The sequence below is a fragment of the Biomphalaria glabrata genome, chromosome 14, assembly GCF_947242115.1.
Source record: "Biomphalaria glabrata chromosome 14, xgBioGlab47.1, whole genome shotgun sequence".
Classification (NCBI taxonomy): domain Eukaryota; kingdom Metazoa; phylum Mollusca; class Gastropoda; family Planorbidae; genus Biomphalaria; species Biomphalaria glabrata.
The window spans coordinates 28,942,455-28,966,865 of record NC_074724.1 but is presented as its reverse complement, the minus strand read 5'-3'; the positions used below and the strand labels follow the sequence as shown (position 1 = coordinate 28,966,865).

Genomic DNA, 24,411 nt, shown 5'->3' with positions numbered 1-24,411 from the left:
CACTGTTCTAAATGAACTAGAAGATATGATAGTAAAATATTAAATTCAAGACTTTGTCAAAGTTTATTAAATGGTTTATTGAATGAAAGGGTTTAGGGGGTGGGGTATTTCCATTGCATTTAATATAAGATAATTGTAATTAAAATGAGATTTAGGAACTTTTTTTCTAAACCAGCCACCACATTACATTGCATTACGCGTACACAAACAAACACTCCATTTGTGTTTGAGATTTATGTGTAGGCCTAACACACAACACTGAAGAGAGTTTAATGAGCTCTATAAACTCTTTTGTGGGTCATTCAAATGGACTGCACATCTTGACGCTTTGTGTCAGGTGTTGTTGCTAGCTGTCCACACATTGGAATTCAATGGCGCTCCTCAAAGTTATTTGACAACTTGGTCCGATAGGCATCTTGTTTCACATAAATGCAATATCCAGGACTAGATGTAGAGTTGATAAGGCCTTAAGTGGTCTGGTGGCTATCGGTAATCAACAAAAAGGGAGTTTTTATTTGCTCTTTCTTCAAAATAATTGCATTTATCTCTGGATAAATTATGGGGGCGTCTAGCTTTCTTATAGCTTCTGTTGGCTACAGGTAAATCCAGAACTAGCAATGCCCCCTGCCCCTCCAACACACGCTCGAACCTTTAATGTTGACCAAATTAAGGGCAGGAGCTCACTCTTTTGCAGCCTTGGGCCCTAACGATGGCACCAAAGACATTGAATGGCTTAAAGGTCAATACCTAAAATTAACACAAATGAAAAGGTTTGGGGATAAAATGTAATATTGTTAATGTAACTAGTCCTCTTAAAAATAATTTACCTTTCTTGACAACATTTTGAGTTGAAATTTGAAGAACTCCCCATAAACTGTTTAATTTAGACCTTTTTGTAAAAAGAATAAGAATATTATCTTTTAATTTTTTACTGTATTTGTCGGGTTTTAAAATGTTTAAACAAGGACATACTGGGGGACTTTTATTATATAAATGATTTCCCTCATTGCCGACATATACGTTATGGCATCTGCTTGGGGTTTTCTTTCTTTATTATTTACTTTGAAATGAGTCTTGTCCCAATTGAATATTTCATGTATTTCATTTCAATTCTAGGTTTGGATTATGTAAATGGCAATAGTGTAAGCTTTAAAGACGAAAATTGACAGTTGTCGAGGCCATGTGCCAGATACCACTGACGACATATTTTGATTCATTTCTGGCTTAAATAGCCTAACGCGTTGCAAGACAAAATAAATATGTAGGCCATATGCCACGGTGGGTTTAACAAGTTATTGATGATCATATATAGTAAATGGAAATAAATAGGGATGTTATAGAGACGTAAGATACCAGTATTAACCCAAGACTCGAGATTATCCTCCAAGACACCACAGCGTGTAAGGAATTGGTGATAGGCCTACTTCTAACTAATTTGAAAACATGTTTGGGGTACGCTGAAATAAGTTCTGTTGTAAGCCTATTCCAATAGCTTTCAAATATATTTTGTTATGTAGCTTTTGTTGTATTAATTTCTGATAAATGCAAAGTTTCTAAACTATTAGCCTACCGCATATGAAAATATAGAATAGTGTATCAATACTGAATGCCATTATTTCAGCAAATAGAATTGGGGCGGGGGATGATGTGTAGAATGTCAGTTTTGCATTTTATACAATTTATTAACATTTTACTAAAAAGAAAATTGTTTTTCTGCTCCGATACTGATTGGCCTACCACATTACCCAAGGACATATACAACTCATACACAACCTAAAAAGTCTGACCCTGTTTATTTTACCATTTACCATATGCTAGGACAAATTTGTACAAATACTCCTTCTTCCGTAGTGCTATTAGAGCATGGAATGGGTTGCCTGAGCTAGCCAGGAAAACCAGTGACTTGGCAGAATTTAAGTCATTGGCTAATATGCATGACTAAATGCATGACGCGTAGGACATAATCATCTTCTTTTTTGAAGTAACGTCTGTATTATATAAGATAAGATAAGATTTTGCTTTAGAGTAAGTTTACACATTATCCTCGTGTTACAACATTGAAGGGATTGCAATTAGATCTACATCTAGTTGGTGGTCATTGAGATGAACTGGACATCTTGACGAGTCAGGCAGTGTTCTTGCTTACTGTCCACACAGTAGAGTTCAATCGCGCTCTCCAAGACACAAGTTATTGTACAACTTGTGACCACGTTGTAGATATAACAATTAGATCTACATCTAGTTGGTGGTCATTGAGATGGACTGGACATCTATACGAGTCAGGCAGTGTTATATTGCTTGTCTTCACGGATGAATTGTGGGGTGGGACAGGGCTCAGAGGACACCAGAGAAGGGTGGGGCAGTGCGTCGGAGACGCCTCTCTTTTTTGTCTTGACTAGACTGTTTCCTCCCTATTGTTTGAAACGCTCCTATTTCCTCCTCCATCCATCTCGTTACTTACCGGTACTTTACTTTTACCACCTTGTGACACCGAGAGTGTATATCAAACGTACGGGGGAGGAGGCGGTAATATGAGGAGGTAGTACAAACAAACGAGGTAAGGAGGGACTGTCGCGTCCAGGCGTCGTAAACGGATTAAGTGCCAAAATATTCCCAACTCAATTTTTATGTAACCTTCCAAGTTAAATTTCTTTAGATAACTCCCATAATTGACAAATCTACACGTAAACAATTAGTACATCCACGAACCAAGCCTAGAGAGAGCATATAAGAAACCCAGTCAATATGAAGATGTAAATGAGCAAGCCAGTTCTAAAGAAGCACATGAGCAAGCCAGTTCTAAAGAAGCACAAGAGAAAGCCAGTTCTAAAGAAGCACACAAGCAAGCCAGTTCTAAAGAAGCACACAAGCAAGCCAGTTCTAAAGAAGCACACGAGCAAGCCAGTTCTAAAGAAGCGCAAGAGAAAGCCAGTTCTAAAGAAGCGCAAGAGAAAGCCAGTTCTAAAGAAGCACACAAGCAAGCCAGTTCTAAAGAAGCACACAAGCAAGCCAGTTCTAAAGAAGCACACGAGCAAGCCAGTTCTAACGAAGCGCAAGAGAAAGCCAGTTCTAAAGAAGCGCAAGAGAAAGCCAGTTCTAAAGAAGCACACAAGCAAGCCAGTTCTAAAGAAGCACACAAGCAAGCCAGTTCTAAAGAAGCACAAGAGCAAGCCAGTTCTAAAGAAGCACAAGAGCAAGCCAGTGCCAAACGAAAAGAAGAAAAAAATCTAGCCAGTTTTCGTGTTTTCGTACCAGCAAGCCAATGATATTTATAGGCCAAATCGTCAACAAAGAAGATTATGATCTCAGGCATTCGAGCAATACGAATTACAAGCTCCAGCACGTGAGCAAGCCAGATTATTAGCTGAGGCTTTCCAGAGATCCGAAATGGAAGCTCGGGATCGTGAGCAGGCCAGATTATTAGCTGGGGCTTTCCAGAGAGCCGATTTAGAAGCTGAGGCACACGAGCAAGCTGGATTAGAAGCTGATGATGAGTCAGTTGGATCAGAAGCTGAGGAGAATGAGTCAGTTGGATCAGAAGTTGAGGAGAATGAGTCAGTTGGATCAGAAGCTGAGGGGAATTAGTTGGATCAGAAGCTGAGGGGAATGAGTCAGTTGGATCAGAAGCTGAGGGGAATATATCAGATGGATTAGAAGCTGATGATGAGTCAGTTGGATCAGAAGTTGAGGAGAATGAGTCAGTTGGATCAGAAGCTGAGGGGAATTAGTTGGATCAGAAGCTGAGGGGAATGAGTCAGTTGGATCAGAAGCTGAGGGGAATGAGTCAGATGGATTAGAAGCTGATGATGAGTCAGTTGGATCAGAAGTTGAGGGGAATGAGTCAGTTGGATCAGAAGCTGAGAAGAATGAGTCAGTTGGATCAGAAGCTGATGATGAGTCAGTTGGATCAGAAGCTGAGGTGAATGAGTCAGATGGATTAGAAGCTGATGATGAGTCAGTTGGATCAGAAGCTGAGGAGAATGAGTCAGTTGGATCAGAAGTTGAGGGGAATGAGTCAGTTGGATCAGAAGCTGAGAAGAATGAGTCAGTTGGATCAGAAGCTGATGATGAGTCAGTTGGATCAGAAGCTGAGGGGAATGAGTCAGATGAATTAGAAGCTGATGATGAGTCAGTTGGATCAGAAGATGAGGAGAATGAGTCAGTTGGATCAGAAGTTGAGGGGAATGAGTCAGTTGGATCAGAAGCTGAGAAGAATGAGTCAGTTGGATCAGAAGCTGATGATGAGTCAGTTGGATCAGAAGCTGAGGGGAATGAGTCAGATGAATTAGAAGCTGATGATGAGTCAGTTGGATCAGAAGATGAGGAGAATGAGTCAGTTGGATCAGAAGCTGAGGAGAATGAGTCAGTTGGATCAGAAGATGAGGGCAATGAGTCAGATGGATTAGAAGCTGATGATGAGTCAGTTGGATCAGAAGCTGAGAAGAATGAGTCAGTTGGATCAGAAGCTAAGGAGAATGAGTCAGTTGGATCAGAAGCTGAGGAGAATGAGTCAGTTGAATCAGAAGCTGAGGAGAATGAGTCAGTTGGATCAAAAGTTGAGGAGAATGAGTCAGTTGAATCAGAAGCTGAGGAGAATGAGTCAGTTGAATCAGAAGCTGAGGAGAATGAGTCAGTTGAATCAGAAGCTGAGGAGAATGAGTCAGTTGAATCAGAGGCTGAGGAGAATGAGTCAGTTGAATCAGAAACTAGGAGAATGAGTCAGTTGAATCAGAAGCTAAGGAGAATGAGTCAGTTGGATTAAAAGCTGAGGAGAATGAGTCAGTTGGATCAGAAGCTAAGGAGAATGAGTTAGTTGGATCAGAAGCGAGGAGAATGAGTCAGTTGAATCAGAAGCTAAGGAGAATGAGTCAGTTGGATCAAAAGCTGAGGAGAGGGGGCACATATCTGCGCAGCATTGGCAGGCCCTAACTGATTTTGAGAGGGACCAACTACATGAAACTGAGGTATGGTGGTTTTCAATTTTGTTATTGTAAATATGATAATCCCCACACCTATTAAATGTATAATTATTTTTATTATAATTCTCCTGATACAACAGTGGTTGACATTACAAAGACTTAAAATTATTTAGTAATTATTACATTTTTTGATGGGTTATTGGCGAAATAGCAAGTTATTGCCATTAAATAATTGCATGGGCTGCCTCCCTTGTTCCACACTATACAGTATACACCGTCGTTTAAAAGCATGGGTTGTCTCCCATGTTCCACACTATACAGTATACATCGTCGTTTAAATGCATGGGCTGCCTCCCTTGTTCCACACTATACAGTATATACCGTCGTTTAAAAGCATGGGTTGCCTCCCTTGTTCCACACTTATACAGTCTACACCAGGCATGTCAAACGCGGCGTTTGGGGGCCGCATGCGGTCCGCGACCACCTTGCATGCGGCCCGCTTGGCCAGCTAAAAAATATCAAAATAATGTTAGACTATTACGCAAGCTACTTGAATTGAAACAAGTATTTGTTAATTTGAACAACGAGAATGAGTTTGCGGTGAAAGCAAGCTACATTTTGTCAAACTTAACTGCAAGCCATAGCAAATCATTTAGTGAAATTTAGTGAATGTGATTTTATGAAGGAGTGTGTCGTTAAAGCTAAGATTTTTTGCACTGCGTGAAGAAAATGTATAGTTTCTGAACATGAAAGATGAACCTGTTGAACATTTCCAAACAGACGAATGGATTCAGGATTTTGCATTTATAGTTGATCTCAATGGTCACCTGCAAGACTTGAATTTGAAACTTCAAAGTAAAGACAAAATTGTCACAACTGCATGTGATCATGTCAAGTGCTTTCAAGCAAAATTACGACTGTGGATAAATCAAATATGAATAGAAAATCTTGTTCACTTCTCAACGTGTCAGAAACTAAAAATATTAAATACGGCTACAACATTTGGTAAATATATCCTACACCTGGAATCATTAGTAGATGCTTTTCAATGACCGTTTTCTTGACTTCGTTTTATACGAGTAAGAATTTTTGTTGTTTGTATTTCCATTTTCATTTGCCTTCCTAAAATGATGTTATAATGTGCAACTAGAGCTGATGGAAAAGCAGTCTGGATCTTTGTTGAAAGCGAACTAAATAGAAGTGGCTGTGCCAAAATTTTACAGTTATTTACTTGTAAGGAACGTTGAATTGCGGACATTTGCAGCCCGAATTCTTGCTATGTTTGGAAGCACTGATCTCTGTGAGCAGTTCTTTTCTATAATGAAAGCTACAAAAACACTTCCCGTTCGAGATTATCTGATCAAAATTTGTCGTCAGTGATGAAAGTGTCAGTGGCAAACAAGCTTCAACATGACATTTATAAACTTGTATCTCAGGATGAATGTTAAGCATCAGGACGAAGAGAGCAGTGTGTAATCATAGTAATTTATAATTACGAAATAGTACTACAAATTTAGCTAACTATGGGACAGGTATGCCATTAAATAATGTATTCTATTGTATTGTTTATAATTTACATAAAACTAATAGGCTGTTTTGCAACTGATTTTTGGCTGCGGCCCCTCAGGTCATAGTAAGTTTTTTATGTGGCCCATACACCTTAATGAGTTTGACATGCCTGGTCTACACCGTCGTTTAAAAGCATGGGTTGCCTCCCTTGTTCCACACTATACAGTCTACACCGTCGTTTTAAAGCATGGGTTGCCTCCCTTATGACACCCTGCTAAATGGACTAAAATTGTGCTTGTATCTTTATAAGGACCCATGGTGTCAATTATTACATCCCAATTACTGATGGTTCGTACCCCAAGATAAGTGGATTAGAAGCGAGCTCAAAGTGAAAAAAAAAAACGAACCCTTCAGGAACAGTGTGAATAGTGACATGTTTGTTGGGGTTTTCTTTCATCCCATGCAGTGCAATGGACTTAGTCCTAAGACTAACTGGGTTCCTTTCTGCTTCCCTATTTGCATACTCGTCTCCTGTATGAAGCAGAGAACCACAGCCCGGAACACGCTACTATAAACGAGCAGTCATTGACTCGTATGTTCATTAGAAGGACCTGTAACCCTAGCCAGATATTAACTGAAAGGTTTCTTTCTATTTGCTATCTTCTAGGTTTTTAGACAAGCCACACCCACCGTGGAAGCCAGCGCTGTTCCAAGACTTCAAGACTTGGCCGAAAACCAGATTTTTATATTTCAGGAATAAATTTCTAAGTTATCTTTTAGTTGGCCAAAAATTAAAATTTCAACTTTTTTTAGAAATTTTTAAAATGCATTAATTATGCTTAATAAAATAATAGGATGGACACTAAAAAATATGTTGTTTTTCTTTATTAGTATATTGGTTTGCTTAAGTATATATTAATGTGGATCATCATCATCATCATCCGATTCCATTTGAGTGAGGGTTTGAAAAGGCTCAAATCCTCTCTTGCAATAGCCCTGGACAGAAACACCGCTGTCTTGCCGATAATAATTCAATCTATAAAGGATTGCGAATGATGCTTTTCAAAATAATGCATTTTTAAATGCGTAGCATCTATCCATCAAACACCATAGCTACGCCACTGCCATTACCAGAGCATTAAACAATGAAGTAACATCATGTAAGGCTTTTAGAAAAATGGGTTGCCTTTAGAGATTGAAACAAATCTGGTAAAATTCAATGTAGAACATAACAAATTACACAAACAAATACATCGGTTTGTTTTTATTTATATAATTACATTGTGTTGTTTTATTGAGAAAGTTTGTCCATAGCTTGATGACCCCCCCCCCACCTCTTGATGGCCCGTGCGGCCCGCATCACCCGTACATTCCTAGCTACGCCACTGATATTCGAGTCGCCCCACCTCCTATTCTTTAAAACCAAATGCAATCATTAGCAGAAATGATAAAAAGTAGCGAGGATTAATCATTTTCACACTATCGCCCCTTGCCTTTTCATGCAAAAAACATGACGTTTTAAAATAGAAAAGTCAAATATGGCAACAGAGTTTATCTAATTGCACATAAATTTATCATAATTATTTTATGAAAGATTTCGTTTTGGAAATTTAGAATCGAATATGGGAAGCATGGGCGTATCCCCCCCCCCCGAAAAAAAAACCCCGCAGGGGGGGGGGGATTTAGTGACTGATTTTTTGCTTTGATTTTGTTTATTTTAGGTGAGATTTTAATACTAAACCATCACTTGCCCCAGCACAACCAAGGGGGGTTTAAGTTTAAAACCCCCTACCAGAGGGGTTCGAGTTTAAAAACCCCCTACCAGGGGGGTTCGAGTTTAAAAACCCCTACCAGGGGGGGTTGAGTTTAAAACCCCTACCAGGGGGTTTGAGTTTAAAACCCCCTACCTGGGTTTTTTGCAGTTAAATCTCCCTCTTTTATAAAACAAAACAAAAAAAAATGCAAACGGAAATCCCCAAATTTCAAGAGCACAGTTAAGGAAGATTTTGATTTTAAACCCCTCCAAAATTTACGATAAACCCCCACTTCAATATAAAAAAAAAGCCAATTACACACTCAAAATGTTATGAGCGTAGCTAAATGGGTTTTGACTCAGTTTTGAGTTTAAAGCCCTACTTCAGCGGGGTTTGAGGGTAAAAAATACCTCTTTAATAATAAAAACAAAGCAAATTATACAATTAAAAATGTTATGAATGTAGTCAAAGGGGTTTCGAGTTTAAACTCCTCTCCAGTGGAGTTTGAAGTTAAAAAGTACCTCTTCAATATAAATAAAAGCAAATTACTCACTCTAAAATCTATGAGCGTAGCCAAAGGGGTTTTGAGTTTAAACCCCCCGCCAGGGGGTTTGAAGCTAACAAATACATCTTCAGTGTAAGAAAAAAAAGCAAAATGCTTTGAGCGTTGCCAAAATGGGGTTTTGAGTTTAAACCCTCCTTCAGGGGGGTTTGATGCTAAAAATACCTCTTCAATATAAAAAAAAAGCAAATTACACACTAAAATTATTTGAGCGTAGCCAATCCAATCGGGGGATTTGAGTTTAAATCCCTCTCCTACAGAGTGCTTTTTTTAAAGTTTTAAACCCCTCCAGATAGTTTTGAGTTTAAGATCCACCAACAGAGCATTTTGAGGTCGAAAACACTCAACAGATGATTTTGAAGATAAAACTTCTCTTTTCGATATAAAATCTAAAGCAAACTACAGTCACTTAATTCCAAGAGCGTATTCAAGAGGTTACACATTTTGACCAGTGGCGGGGTTCAATTAATAAAGTGCAGTGAATAGTCATCTGCCGAAATTGAAAAACACTAAATGTGGCTCAACAAAGATGGCTAATACAGATTTTAGGAGTAAGTTATAGAGATCGGGTCCAAATCAAGGAAATCCTATGCCGAACTGGGAGTCGACCCCTTAGTAAAATTGTGAGAGAGCGTCGCATGAGGTTTGCGGGACAAAAAGAATTACGCATAAGAAGCGTTGCGATGATATCCTAGTACAACTTGACGCCACACATTCATAGAAGTCCTCATGGCAGGTGGGAAAAGGCTTCAGACATTACCAGTGACAGATTTTTATGGAAACAGCTTGACGGCAAATGCTCTGAACGGCGCGGGAGGGTCTAAGTCAGTAAGAATAGCACATTAGGTTTTTGAAATAAAATTTTTAATAGCAGGAAAATGCAGTGTAGATACTTCAGAATATGCATTTTGTTGCCTTTCGATATCAGAAATAGTGCTCCCCTAGACCCCCTTGCTAGTAATGGCGGGAAATATACAATTTTTCCACTAACTTATGGAATAACCTATTCTAGGGCACAATAAACGTCTTCCGAAAGAATAAAGGGTCAGAATGTAATAAAGATTATGTACACACACACACACATAAATACATATTAAAAAAAAATTGCAGGGGGGGGGAGAAAAAAATCCACCCCCAAACCCCCCCCCTCCCCCGAAAAAAATCCTGGCTACGCCCATGATGGGAAGACACATTATTTGTCATCAAATATTCATATGAGTTCATAAACTTGATGGGCAATAATGTTAGGGAATCAATTGTTCGGAAAGTCAAGCAAGTTTGTTACTTTTCTCTGATGCTTGATTTCACCCAAGTTGTTTCTCATCAAGAACAGTTATCCCTAATAGTTCGTTACTTGGATGTAGTTAATTTCGAAATAAAAGAGTCATTCATTGATTACTTTGAATTTTTGAAACCTGATGGATAACATTATAAAGAACTTGTTATGAAAACTCTTCAAGACATTGGACAAGACTGTGCTAATCACTCTCTGAACCTGGCAGCTCTTCATTCTGCTGAGATAGATTCATTGATTGTCACCTTTTTTGGAACTGTACATGAATTGTTCCCCTTTTTTTCCAATTCTCCCCAGAGAAGAGCTAAACTGATAGAAGCCGGAGCCTGGAGTTTAAAAAAGGAGAGTAATACAAGGTCCGCAAGAAAAGAAGCTACGTCGGCGGTTTCCTTGTCTCTCGACAAAATCATCAAGATGAGAAACTTTCTGAATCAACATCTGAAAGAATGGACACTAGAAGCAGTGCACAGAATCTTCTTCATGCAGTGGAAAATAATGAAGTTTTAGCACCTGGAATTCTGGTCAAATCTCCTTCACCAAATCAATATGGTTCAGAAGAAACTATAAAAATCTGGACAAATGGGAAGCTGCTGAAGAAAATAAAAAACGTTCATGCTTTCTGCAAAATGATGAGAAACTGACGAAACTGATCACCCAATCCATCGAAAGAGCAAAAGAAGGTAGTGAATGCTATGGATTTCCTGTAATCAAAACAACCAGAAGAAAGAAAAGACTTGTAGTACTGCCAATAGAGCTGCAATTAAAATGTGTTGCGACAAAAGTGTTGGACAGAATTCATTTGGAGATGAAGGACAGATTGCAAAGACTGGAAAAACATATGGACACCTTTGGGTTTTTTTCTTGAACCAAGACACCTGTTGGAGTCTATGGACACGCTGATGAAAAATTGTCTTCCTTTTTCCTGTTTGGTGAAATACATGAAAATCGCGTGTTCAAAAAGATGTCATGGATGCACGAGCACTTTTCATCAACAAACCAGTGCTACAATCACTGATTGACATATTGAGGAAGCTGGCTTCATATGGTAATGATGTGAGCTCAAACCTTACAACATCCAATCGAATAATGCTTACTCAGGTCACTTCCATTGCGTCATGTGAGAGATCATTCTCAAAGCTCAAGTTAATAAAAAAAAAACTATCTCAGGAGCACAATGACTCAAAAAAAGGCTTAGCATGGCTTTAATGTCATTGGAGTCACAAATACTAGACAATACTGATGTAGATAGTGCTATAGATGCCTTTGCTGCACAAAAATACGATGTGAAGCGATATGAATTGAGATTTGACACTTGTGCATTATTCCGCCAATAAACAAAGGTATTATTCATTAAAAGAGTTTTAATGATTTAATTTTACTGATATACTGTAACAATTTGAATGTAGGCTTATATATTTATTAAGTACATTATCTCATGTTACAATGCAAGGGGCCCCCGAAGAGGTCAATACCCCGGGCTCCCAAATCCCTAGGTACTCCCCTGTACTAAGTACTATATTTACACAAAATGTTTAGTTTTTTACAGAGAAAAAATCTATTTTGAATACATATAAGTTTCACATAATTTAAAACAACAATTAATAAATAGTTTTTCATATTATCGCGTGAACTGCAGCGCTGTTTCATCCATACAGAACACTTAACAAAAAAAAAAATTGGGGATTTTTTTTTAAGAAAACGTTTTTTTTTTCTTTTAGGAATAAGAGATTGACCCTTTTCAAAACGATTAGATCAATTAGATATTCATTATAAGACATCAGTTTGGCCTGGTTTACATCTAGCTTCATCTTCACTTTCACCTGTCCATTGGTCTGCTGGGGCACCACACCAGATCTGTCAATCTTCTTTCGACATTCTTCACAGTCATTTGTCTTTAATAGAATTTCATTCTGATGGCCTATTGTTTCTGAAAATATTGAAACCTGCCTTTTTACCTGCCTGGGTGGACCCCTTCGGGGGCAGATTTTTGGGATTTTGTAACCTTGTTCTTGTTTTTAAACATGTAAAAAGTAAATTTTAACATAGTTATACTTTGTGCATATAAGTTTAATCCGATTGAAATATTATTGTAAAGAATAACCACCTCTATTGAACTTCTTTTATATGTCCAAATAAAAGAGTAGCATTGAATTAATATAGTCGATAGATTTATAATTTATACTTCCTTCATCGTTTTCAAGAAATTATATAAGCATAGTCAGTTAGTCTTGCACTATTTTATACTATTTAAATATCATTTCAAAAGAGTTTTTTATGTAATCTCTTCATTTTGGGCACTATGATTAGGTCCTATTAATTTGTATGGAAATATTTATTGAATGCCTAATATAAAAAAAATACTAAAAATTGAAATTATGGTTTTAAGAGGCCTAATACATAATTTCTATAAAGACAAAAGTATGTTGCTAGATTGCATTATAATTGTGCCTTGTTGTTTTTTAAAACAATATTTTTTAAAAATATAACCGGTTTCAATGGATATTAAATTTTAACTAGTTAATAACAATAATATTTATTAATGAAATTTGTTATTAAATAAAACTGCTATATATATATATATATAACATATATATATATATGTTATATCTTTCATATCATTTATTGTTGTATTTTACATCTCTTGAGATTTTGTTTTCCCTTTGCAACTTCTTCTTTGATAAAAGATGCCAATCCTTGATACACAGCTGCGATCGCAGGTTGGGCAGCTGTAATCAGAAGGGGCTGTTGCACTGACATCTGTAGCCCTTTTAAGAAAAATACTTGTGTATAATGTTAGTGAATACAATTCATTTTTTCTCCTATTCTAAATGATCTTTTATTCCTACATACATATATAGCCTATCCTAGAATCCTACAAATATTTTAAAAATCTAAATAATTGTTTTTTTAAGCAAATGATATTGTTTAATGTACAAGGTTTTGATATCTATAATGCTGAGTCACTTAAAATTATGGTGATAATAATATGTAGATTATCATTTACAAACTAGGTAATGATTTTTTTATTGTGATAAACTCATTTAAATAGTTTTAGTGATACACTAGAATTTTCTAAGTACTGGAAGTACTGGCAAGTTGAATCACATCTACAAAAGGTGGCACACACACACAAACACAACAACACTGCTATCACATAAATTAAAGAAAACCATATCAAAAGTTTAATTTTTTTATTGATCACTTAGTGTTACAAAAACCAAAAAGCAACTATCTTTGAAAAGATTTCATAATTTAATATTTATCTTTTTTCAAAGTTCACAGATGAAACACAGATATAGAATTAAAAAAATGCATTTAAATAAATTCATATCACCACATCAACATCAAAAATAAACATGTAAACATGTAAAAAGGAAACAAAGAAAAAATCATCAATGCACGAGGGTTGAATGGGGGAAATTTTAGAAAAGAATAGTTGCTTAAAAAAACACAAAAGGAATTCAATCATACGAAGTGCATATCTATTTAAAGTCAATGAATTTACATCAAGTGATAAATTTAAGGATTTGAACTTTCATTTGATACTGATGTTCAAAGTTAATTTAAAAATGTTACAAAACTATTACAAGACACAAAAATCTAGCTTTGAAGCATATAAGTAAATGTCGGGAGATCTTGGAATTAGCTGGAATGCAACTAAATGATGCCAAAAATCCTAATAACACTTGAATTAATTTTTTTTTCAGATATGCTGTGCTATTATAAATATAATGATTGTTTCAATCAGCCAAAGAATAAGATACAAATACAAAGAAACAAATACTAATAGTGTGATAGACACACTGTGAAAATGACAGTTAAATAGAACCAGTCAATGACTTCCTGATCAGTTTCTAAACTTAAGGGAAATCACTGAGAACAAATATAAACAAAATGCTGGCATACATGATCTTAAATCCAGAATAATTTAAACTGCTGAAGTAGAAATGTAGCTATTAGAGGCTAAAAAAAAATATTGGGAAATTTAGGATAAAAGAAAAGGTATATTTTGTTTAGGGAAAAGAATACAAGAAATAGCAAGTGATAGTTTGTCTCAATAAAAAAAATAAAAAAATACTAAATTTAAAATAAAACTAATCATTCATCATAGTAAACCTAAGTCTCAGTAGAAAGACATAAAAAAACAAATACACACAATTTATATTTAACTGATCAATTGGGATGGTTTCATCGCACCAATAGATAGATTATAAAAAAAACATTCTGACTCTTCTAGCTCTTTTACTTGATCTACTTTGGCCAACATTTTTACTTTGGCCTCGTTCATCTTTCTGACCTGTTGTCCTTTGGCCATTTTTTTGACTTGGACCTTGTTCATCATTCTGACCTACTGACTTATGGCTACTTCTGCGACTGGCTGTCCTACATCTTCTTTTACTGGAAGTTAAACAACTATATCTTGGTCCTGGGGCAGTATAGTAAACTCTTCTGCATGAAGCAAGGTAGTTAGAAGCTAGGTTTTGCTGAGGAATAATGATCACAAAAGGTAAACACTCGACAGCCAAAAAAAATTTATAAAAGAAATAGTACAAGAAAATCAAGAGCTGCTTCATATTACCAACTGAAGGATTTACTACACATTGTACATTTATATGTTTACATGAGTTATTTCCCTTTGAGGAAATTATGACAGAGTTCAATTGCAGTAGGCAAAAAAAATTAAAAGAGTTTATTTTAGAACTCTTAAATAGTTAATGCTATTTATTGTCCTGTGGTACACAGGTTTTGCAGACTCAATAATCTTATTTTCATCTAAAAAGGGGAAACGTACACATGAAATGTTTCTCCCAAAGAATGGGCTGACAGAGTTCTAAGACTGTTGCTTGCAATGAAACAAAACAACTTTTATTTATAAAAAGGAAAAAACTTTCTATAAGAAGAGCTCATTCATAGTGTAGATTTTCTTTTTCTTATATGGAATAAAGTCTAGACTTCATTGTGAATTTCCAAACCAGGCAGTCTTTTAATATAATATACAACAAAGGTTAATAATAGTAAAAAGTTATATTTTTATTTATTATTGCACTTTTTTTCTTGATAAATCTTAATATAATCCCTCCCCCCCCCCCCCCCAAAAAAAAAAAAAGTTATGTTTAGAAAGAGAATTAAAAAAGTAATGAATGACTGACTGGTTATGCTTTTGTGCCTCATGATGAGACCAGGGTACCAACTTACATTACAATATAGAATGGACACACCAATAATAGAAGATTGGAAACATCTGTCTATCCTATAATTTTTGATTAACAAAATTAAAAGTTTGTGCCTACCTGTTGCACCCTGTCCTGAATTATTGAATTTGTTATAGCTTTGATGAGGCGATAGTTGCTGAACATATTCAGTGTTCCACCAGAGAGTGCTTTCAAAACTTCAAGTTTTGTAATGATGGATCTCCTGAAAGGAAATATAAATGATCTATAAATATGTTTTTTTAATAACATTTTTCAATATTGGAAAAGTGGATGGGGCACTCATAATTAGGACAACAATTTTAAAAGAAGCATTAAATCCTAAATGATGGTTATTATCATCAGCAGAAAAGTTGAAAATAGCTATTTGTCAAAAGTAAACATTGAAAGTTTAGTGAAAACATATACATCAAGTGAATGACAGAATCAATCAGTTCACTTTCAAATATGGATCAGAATTAATTGGTGTACAGGGTAAAGTTTTGGCACTTGTTTCTTTCTATTTTAAAAAGACTTAAATTCCTTACAGTTATAACCAGAAATATGATTGTAATTTATTTCAATAAATAAATTTAACCAACCAATAAGTACCATTGCAGGGGAAGACTCACCTTGGGTAACCAGGGAAGGACTTTTGTATGGCCCTAACGGTGCATTCGTACCTCTCTAGTAATACTGGACTAATTGGAGCTTCAGTAACAATACTGATTGGTGCTGAAGATACCTGAAGGCTGTCCATTAATTTTTCTAAAGTTGTCATCTGTAGTCCCCCTTGTGTAGCCTAAACAAATACAAAACTTATAACTTATTACCAATATATTGAAGTATTGAAGTGTTTTAAGTAACATTAACTTTCTCTAATAATTAATTTTTTATTTTTTTTTTAGTTCACAAATTATTTGGCACACAAATTTTATTTCACATTTCTTTGAATATTAATTACTATAAATATTGAAATATTATAATATATATTAACATATATCACATTCTGTAAGGATTACAAAGACAATTTATTTATTATAAATGTATATTTTAATTTACGATCCCAAAACTCTCAAAGAAATCAGAACCAACAACACATTATATTTACCTCAATTAAACCTTGGTCACAAAATTCTAAGTGGAGAGTCCAGTCTCTTATTTTCTGTTTCAGTTGAGAGTAACCATAACGGTCATCTTTCTGTCCAGCACTAAAACATAACAAAATTTAATCAATAATTAAAAAAACATACTTTTACTTATTTAGATTAGGCAGGCAAGCTATTTATTTAATCATATTTTAATTTTTTTTTCTATAGCACATCTTTCATGCTCAGCGCGTTATGGTCCCATTCAGTGATGTTTGTATAATTTGTCTCTGATTTACATTTTCTGACCTAGCTCAGTATAAAATGTTTTTTCTAAACCCAGCCAAGATTAACATGATAAATAGGCCTACAGTACAAGTGTGGCCATGGAGTGAAGTCAGTACTAGCATGAGGGGAGAGCATTCCCTCCATGACATGTAAACTAATTGAACTGGAGAACATTGGAAGGGAGGAAGGGTAGATAACATAAAATTAACTAACTTCACAACATAACATTTTAAGTACCTTTTAACTAACTCCTCAACATAACATTATAAGTACCTTTTAACTAACTCCTCAAGATTCTTAATATTATTCAGCGCAACATTTTTCAGCTTTTCAAGCCATATTGTTCTTTCCACTTTAAGTGATGTCAAACCCTCTCTCTGTGGACATATAGGGAAGCGAACATTAACACAAAGGTCAAACATGGCTACATTTAAGTGCACAAAGTATTTCTATTAGAAGAACATCACAGAGAAGTAACATGTTCTTAAAATAACAACACAACTAACCTCAACAGCCTGGCGCAAATCTTTTTCATCTTCAAGCTCCTGCTGAAGACTTTCAAAAACAATGGAATGACTAAAAGAGAAAAGAAAATTTGTGGATAATGTTTTGCCTTTTGATCCACTGAGTAATTATCAGCAAGACAACTAAGAAGAAGTGCTGCACCACCAATGTGTGAAAATGTTAAGACCTAATTCTAATTATACAAATACCATTCAACTTGGCAGCTATCTAGACTATTTTAACTATTGCTTGGTTTAAAGTTAAATTTGTTTATTTTATAGAGATAATTTGTACACAAAATCTAATGTAATTTACAATTATAAAGACACATTTTTTTTACTTTTTATTTATACAAATTAATGATCAATCCTGATATGATTTATTGTGATAAACAAATGTTTATTACTAGTAATACTAGATCAAGCATCATGGTAATATTTTGAATAGTAATTTATAATAATAATATGTAATAATATGCAAAACTTACTTAAGGCAAATGTCTGACTGTCCAACACTGCTGGCCAAAGTATTCTGTAAAGTAAATTTTAAAATTGCAAGTAAGCAAGAACAATTCTTTTTTAATGTAAAAACTTTAAGATTATTTAAGTCTTCAAGTAGGTATGTATGCATTTATATTTAAGTAAATTTGTTCGCCATGAAGAATATTTGGTAAGAAATATATATTTAAAAAAAAAGAAATAATGATTTTACCTGATTCAATGAATTTTTCGTCACTCTGTCACTATAAGGAAATGGAGAGTCAAAGGCTGGAACGTGAAATGGGTTACCAAATGCTTTTTTTTCTCTACTGTTGTCAGTCATGGTAGTGTTCCTCTGTTTTCCAGGTGTACGACAAAAATCTTGTGGATGAAGCAGGTTTTCAAAGAACCTCGTAGTGTAAGCAATGTCAGCATTTATCACTGGAGAGGTCATCTCATCTGGTAGAGAGCTGGCCAAGGGATTGTTTGGTGACATTAAAAGGTTGTCTTGTATAGATATACATAGCATTTCTAATTGATCTGAACAAGTGGAATGTGGCTTGTGGCTCATGTCAGATGATGTCATTGCTCCCTGGCTTGTCCATACAACACCACTATCTTCATAGGTAACTCTTTCATCTTGATTTTCCTCAAGCTTAGGATGGGTTGATTGTAGGCCATCAACAGTTTGATAGAAAGCTTGTGTTTGATTTACAAGAGCATCCCAAGCATCATTGATGTCAACATTCATCACTGGAGAGGTCATCTCATTAGGCAGAGAGACCACCAAATTATTGTTTGGTGGCTTTATCAGGGAGTCTTGTAAATTATGATTACATAATTGTTCTGAAGCAGTGGATTGGTACTGTGGCCTGAGACTCAAATCAATTGGTCCAATCGCTTCTAGACAAGTACATTCAGTATTACAGTCTTCGGATGTAGCTCTTTCATCTGAAAAGCTGCTCACTAGCTCTTGCTCTATCTTAAACTCTGGATATGTTGATTGTTTTCTATAAAATTCAGATTGTAGAGATTGGAAGAAAGCTTCTGTTTGGTTGACAAAATTATGCCAAGCATCATCAGAGTATGTATTTATCACGTGACAGTTCACATCTGGTTGAGAGGAATTGTTTGGTGACATTATGCATCCAATATCTCTGTCTTCAGAGCTAGCTCTTTCATCTGAAGAGCTGCTGACTAGTTCTTCCTTTTCCTCTAAATTAGACTGAATGGAGAACGCAGGGCTTGAATTTGTTATCAACTTTTCACTTGATTCAAAAGATGTGCTTTTTTCTGCTGAGTTAGAATAAGACTGGAGGCTTGAGCATCCAATATCACTGTCTTCAGAGCTAGCTCTTTCATCTGAAGAGCTGCTGACTAGTTCTCGCTTTTTCTCTAGATTTGACTGAGTTGAAGATTCATTATTGAAACCTAAGAGTGATTGAATGGAGAATGCATGGCTAGAATTTGTTAACAAATCTACACTAGACTCAGAAGAGGTGATTTTTTCTGATGAGTTGGAATGAGACTGGAGGCTTGTCAATCCATCATCACTGTCTTCGGAGTTAGCTCTTTCATCTGAAGTGCTGCTGACTAGTTCTTGCTTTTTCTCTAGATCAGAATGAGTTGAAGCATCATCATTGACACCCAAGAGTGACTGAATGGAGGAAGCATGGCTTGAATTTGTTAACAAATCTACACTTGATTCTGATGATGTGCTTTTTTCTAATGAGTTGGCATGGAGGATTTTATCAGTCGACTCCTGCAAAATAAATCCTACATCTTCATCTTCATAGGTAGCCTTTTCATCAAAAGGTCTGCCGTACATCTCTTGGTTTTTCTCTGGTTGTTTTTTGTCTGGCTGAGACTGGTTTGACAGTTTTACAACACCTCGTGATGACTGCTGAGAAGGCTTCTGGGTTGAATTTTTTACCCAACCTGAGTCTGACACTGAAGCTATTTTCTTTGCTGAAGTGTTGCCAATACTACTATTCCATATAGTGCGTGATCTGGTGGTGGTGCTTGAGGCATTTGTACCAGCAACTACACTTGAAAAGCTTTTTGTGATGCCTTTTAAAAAAGGTTTTGAAACACTAGGGAAAGTTGGTGTACTAGCTGTACTGCTTGGGTCAGAATGTGAGCTATTACTTTTGTCAGACGGCTGATGTTTTTCAACATTAGGATTCTTGGCAGAGGGCCTAAAGGAGTTAAAAAGTAAACTTAGGTACTAAAAAAACAATAAAAGTATTAAGCTTGTTATTTTAATATTTTTATTACCATCTAGAATAAAATAAATCTGTTTGGGTAAGCTTTAAAGGTTGAACATAGAAAAAAAAAGTAGGCACCTGCTAGTTGATAAGTCAGTCATCCTGGTGCTTGCTGTGTGGCTCTGAGCTTTTGATCTTGCTCCTGGTGCAGATCTTTTTGAACTATGAATGACATAAAAGTGCATGTAAATAGATTTCTAAAACATGTTCCTAAATGTTTAGTACTCGATAATATTCCTTTCACAATATAAATACTTATATATAAGTTTAGAAGAGTTACTTACTTTCTAGCAGTTTCTTTAGTACTGGTGGGTTCCTTTTTCATATTGCCAGGGTTAGCAGTTGAAGACTTGCCATTGTTCTGGGGAGAATTTTCCTTTTTTTTAACATCAGTGTTAGTGGCAGAAGATTTGCCTTTGGACCGTCTAGATTCCTTTTTTCTTTTTTCTGTGTCAGTGGAGGAAGAGCTATCTTTGTTTGATGAGGTTTTATCCAGCGATGATACATTATGTCTTGGCTTGTGCTTCCTAACAACTTCAGTATACCCCTCATCTGATTCCGCGAGGTACTGGATAAACAAAAAAATAAGTTTCTATAGACTATACGTAATACATAAATAAAGTACAAGTAAAGTTTTCCTATCAGACCCAGTGACCCATGGGGCAGACAATAAATTCTGTTTCTATGGTTAACAAGGTTGTTATGTGACAAGTAAAATGACCAACTGCCTTTACTTTCCATAACCAGTAACAGGTACCCAATGTAGTTGATAGGAATCAGAGACATCCTGTTCCTTTACCACCTCACCCCAATTATCATGAAATATTAGTTAATGCATACATTATTCAGATGGTGTTTACTTTTGTCACATGACGTCAATTAATAAAATCTACCAGATGAATTCCACAGCAATAACAAATAGTTTAGTGTAATGTCACAAGAAATATGGCACAAAAACTTACCACACGGTAATCGAAGTATTCATACTGGGCTGGTTCCTCTTTTTTGGCGTTAGTGGCATCTTTAATATAAAAAAAACATATTTTAATTTACTAGGTAACTTTAGACAAGACAAAAAGAAATTAGTGTTTACATAATTAACCCTTGTAGTAATAAAGTTTTTTTTTCTTTTAAATTTAAGTTCTTAACATGTGGTCTATAAGAGAAACTATTTACGACATATCTCAGAAATGAAATCATAATAAAACTAAGGACCTGATCCTCATCTCACCTTCTTTATCTTGAGATGATTTTGCCTCTGTGACAGTGACATCCAACTTTTTATCCACCTCTTGGACTGAACCTTTAGTACCTCTATTTTTTCTCTGTTTCTTTTGAGAAACCTCTCTGTTAAAAATAGTTATAAATATGTTGCTCACGACAAATCTAATCAAATCTCTAGAGCACTAGACAAATATACATCTGGTTATAACTAAACCTAAATCTAGGGCTTGATCATCTAAGCTAAGGCTAAGGCTTTAGATTTAGTCAATTTAGTAATGCTTTTAAATTAATAAGTTGACTAAGACATCCAAGAAGACTTAAAAGTTACTTATTCTCACTCTCAGTGAGTTACAGTTACTCAGTTTAAGTCCTACTAGGACTAGGAGACTAGTCTAGACCGTGACAGTAGACCAAGTCTATGAGTATAGACTATAGATAATCATAATAGTATAACTTAGTCAGTAGGCCTATAACTAAGTTAACTATAAAAAAAAAAAGTATAAATTCTAAGTAGGCCTATAATAATAATAGAAATCTATTAAACCGACTAACTTCACTAATATCACTAAGATTAATCTTAAAGATTACTAGATGATCTAGATCTTATAATAATCCGTTTGGCCTCAGCCTCTGGCTAAGGGCATTGCACCAATAGTTGTTGTTTTTTTTACCTAGAATTTAGTAGAAATGAATATCACAGATCTAAGAGGAATAAGTAGAGCATGTTTATTTTCTGATAGTGGAGAGCAAGCAAAAAGTGAAATTTATTTTCCGTAAAATAATAACTATAATAATATTCTATTTTTAATATTGTATAATTTTTTTTCGATGTTTTTCTATTTAATAAGCTTTAACAGATATGATCCTATGGAGCCCAATATTTTTCTAAGGTGACGGGTATAACAATTTTGACAATAGTTTAAAGAATGAAAAATTAATTATAATTATAATTATAAATTGCGAGTGCACCAACCTGCGAGAATTGGCTGGTAGATCAAGTTTCTTGCCTGGTTTTACCGTCTCTCTGGGCGTCTGAGCCTTAGAAGAATCCTAAACAAAAGAGATCACAGGAATGTTTCTACTAACTAAATAAATAATAGATCTACATAACTGGAAAAACTAACTTTCAAAGTGTTAAGGTTTTATACTCTGTTCATGAGCCAGACATCTAATGAAGGGCCAAGGCGCATAAAATAAGACAAGTATATCGAAAAATAAATTATTTACAATATCGAAAGATATTTGTTTAGGTTAATTCCCCTACATACTATGGTATAGAAGGTGGGGAAATGCTATGTTACATGCAAGCCCTATATTTATAATATTAAAACGAGATTTCTCATTGACCATAGGTCCTTAACATGGGTCGGATTTTAGTAAGCGAAGACAGCATTTTAGTGGAAGCCTCTATTCTCTTTCAAGTTTCAATATAAATTGGATTTATATTCAATAGTAATATAATCCAAAAAAGTATGTCACTTATGTGAATAAAGCAATGAAGTACCGGGTACTTGTACACCCTTTCCTGTTAGTATTATTTGATTATATTTATTATTTAAATTTACACATTGTAGTAAGTAGAGTATAATTCGCCTTTATCAGTCGTCTGCTACGAGTTTGAGCCTTAATTGTTGAATAATAGATGCACATTAGGCTATAGGCCTAACTTTAGTGATATTTTCACATTATAGATCTATGTCCCTCCTAACTATAGGCCTATTTAGGCAATTGTAAACGAAGTGCATTGAGATATAGGCCTATTTAGGCAATTGTAAACAAAGTGCATTGAGATATAGGCGTATTTAGGCAATTGTAAACAAAGTGCATTGAGATCTATATGGAGACTGTGCATTGACACTCAATACACTTTATGTTGAGATTGAAAATTGCATAGACGAGGTGTTTCTTTTTCATTTAATGCATACATAAATATATTTAGGTACTACATCTAAATCTAAGTGATTTTTCATTTTATATAAATATCTGATTATTTATGTACATTACTAATGGAAAAATTGGTAAGTGTAGAAATTCTTAATAGGAAAAGACAACATAGACCTAATGGTCTAATCTTTTTTTGGTAATGTGTGCATTTAAATAGAAAATTCGAAATTAAAATTTACCAGCTAAAAAAAAGAAATATAGGCCTGAAAAGAATGAAAAACGACAAGGCTTGTTTTATCATCTTTTTTTTTAAATTTAAATTTAAGAAGAAATGATTGGCCTATGTAGGTCTATAAATAAACTTTATTTACCAATATTAGGCCTATAATATACAATGAATGTATTGATAATGACCAGTAGAGATACTTTGTTATTCAATAGAATGGTGAGAGTACGTACAATAAGAAGAAATTAAGAAGTCAAGACTACACATGGGATTTTAAACTTCTTATTAAAGAAGTGCATAAGCCTATTCATACAAAAAGATGTTTTTATCTAGGTAAGGCTACATAAAACAAGTGGCCTATAATTATTAAAAATGAGCATGGAGGCTACTTACGTCGAGGGGAAGGTCAGCGACGACCTGGTTGTGATCTCCAGCACCTTTCTTGTCTGTAGCAGACTTTGATGGAGAGCATTCAACGGAATTTTTGCAAACAATTTTCATTTTTTTTCCTTTTGAATATCAGTGCACGAATGAACAATTAACCTTTAATCCACAGCGGGTTAAGAATCACACTTAGTTAATTGAAACTCAACTGAACACAATTCCTCTAAGTAAAGAGTCACAATAGATTCAACTGATCCGATGAAGAACTTTAGAAAATTTGCTGAGAAATGAAAAATTGAAGTGAGCGCCTCAAGATTATTGAGATTGATGACAGGATAAAACTTTTCTGGGATCTTTATAGCGTCTTCTCCAACGTCCACCCCTACTTCTAAAGCGCTACTAACCAATAGGATGATGGACGCCAACAATAAAGAGTCAAAGGGAAGGGCGGGACCAAACCGACTTGTGACAAGTGACCAACTAAGCCCCGGGTGGACGACGCGACCTTCCAGTAACAATAGCCAACATGGTAGCCTATCCTATCTTGACCACTCAATGGCTACGAATATGGTCTGATACGCTCCTGATTCAACCAAATTGGAAAAATTATTCAAAAGAAGTTTGTTTGGATAGTGCCTTTTGAATTGTTTTATGACATGGTTTCTAATCATTCACAAAGCGAGTCTTGTGTAAACATTTTTAGCATTTGAATAGACATACAATTAAATAGCCCATGGCGCTGTCCGGATGGGAAATTAATAGTTTAAGTAGTAACAAGTATAACAGCTATTACCATAGCAATAGTTAGATGTATAAGATATTGAGAATATATGGGTTATT

At 35.2% G+C, this 24,411-nt stretch overlaps 3 protein-coding genes across 3 annotated transcripts; 2 read left to right on the top strand and 1 right to left on the bottom strand.

Annotated features, from left to right (window-relative positions):
- Positions 1-709: 709 nt before the first annotated feature.
- Positions 710-3,266, top strand: LOC129922720 (treponemal membrane protein B-like). The gene is made up of 2 exons (XM_056009660.1): positions 710-739; positions 2,697-3,266. The coding sequence occupies exons 1-2, from the start codon at positions 710-712 to the stop codon at positions 3,264-3,266; spliced, it is 600 nt and encodes a 199-aa protein (XP_055865635.1).
- A 121-nt stretch (positions 3,267-3,387) lies between these two features.
- LOC129922719 (uncharacterized) lies at positions 3,388-4,762 on the top strand. The gene is made up of 2 exons (XM_056009659.1): positions 3,388-3,558; positions 3,755-4,762. The coding sequence occupies exons 1-2, from the start codon at positions 3,388-3,390 to the stop codon at positions 4,760-4,762; spliced, it is 1,179 nt and encodes a 392-aa protein (XP_055865634.1).
- Positions 4,763-13,404: 8,642 nt separating this feature from the next.
- On the bottom strand, positions 13,405-24,151 carry LOC106058990 (uncharacterized). The gene is made up of 14 exons (XM_056009390.1): positions 23,581-24,151; positions 22,051-22,127; positions 21,085-21,200; positions 20,816-20,874; positions 20,138-20,421; positions 19,932-20,015; positions 17,819-19,784; positions 17,595-17,638; positions 17,110-17,179; positions 16,877-16,980; positions 16,339-16,438; positions 15,860-16,029; positions 15,330-15,453; positions 13,405-14,522 (listed from the first exon to the last, which is right to left on the bottom strand). The coding sequence occupies exons 1-14, from the start codon at positions 23,686-23,688 to the stop codon at positions 14,247-14,249; spliced, it is 3,582 nt and encodes a 1,193-aa protein (XP_055865365.1). The 5' UTR covers positions 23,689-24,151; the 3' UTR covers positions 13,405-14,246.
- Between the last annotated feature and the right edge of the window lie 260 nt (positions 24,152-24,411).

Bases quoted from the DNA above. Each gene is read 5' to 3' on its own strand.
- LOC129922720 (XM_056009660.1), top strand. From the start codon at position 710: ATGGCACCAAAGACATTGAATGGCTTAAAG. The intron at 740-2,696 runs GTCAATACCTAA...GTAAACAATTAG, and splicing joins AGACATTGAATGGCTTAAAG to TACATCCACGAACCAAGCCT.
- LOC129922719 (XM_056009659.1), top strand. From the start codon at position 3,388: ATGGAAGCTCGGGATCGTGAGCAGGCCAGATTATTAGCTGGGGCTTTC. The intron at 3,559-3,754 runs GTTGGATCAGAA...GAGGGGAATGAG, and splicing joins AAGTTGAGGAGAATGAGTCA to TCAGTTGGATCAGAAGCTGA.
- LOC106058990 (XM_056009390.1), bottom strand. From the start codon at position 23,688: ATGAAAATTGTTTGCAAAAATTCCGTTGAATGCTCTCCATCAAAGTCT. The intron at 16,981-17,109 runs GTTAGTTGTGTT...ATATGTCCACAG, and splicing joins ATTTGCGCCAGGCTGTTGAG to AGAGAGGGTTTGACATCACT. The intron at 16,439-16,876 runs GTACTTATAATG...GTTATGTTTTAG, and splicing joins CTTGAGGAGTTAGTTAAAAG to TGCTGGACAGAAAGATGACC.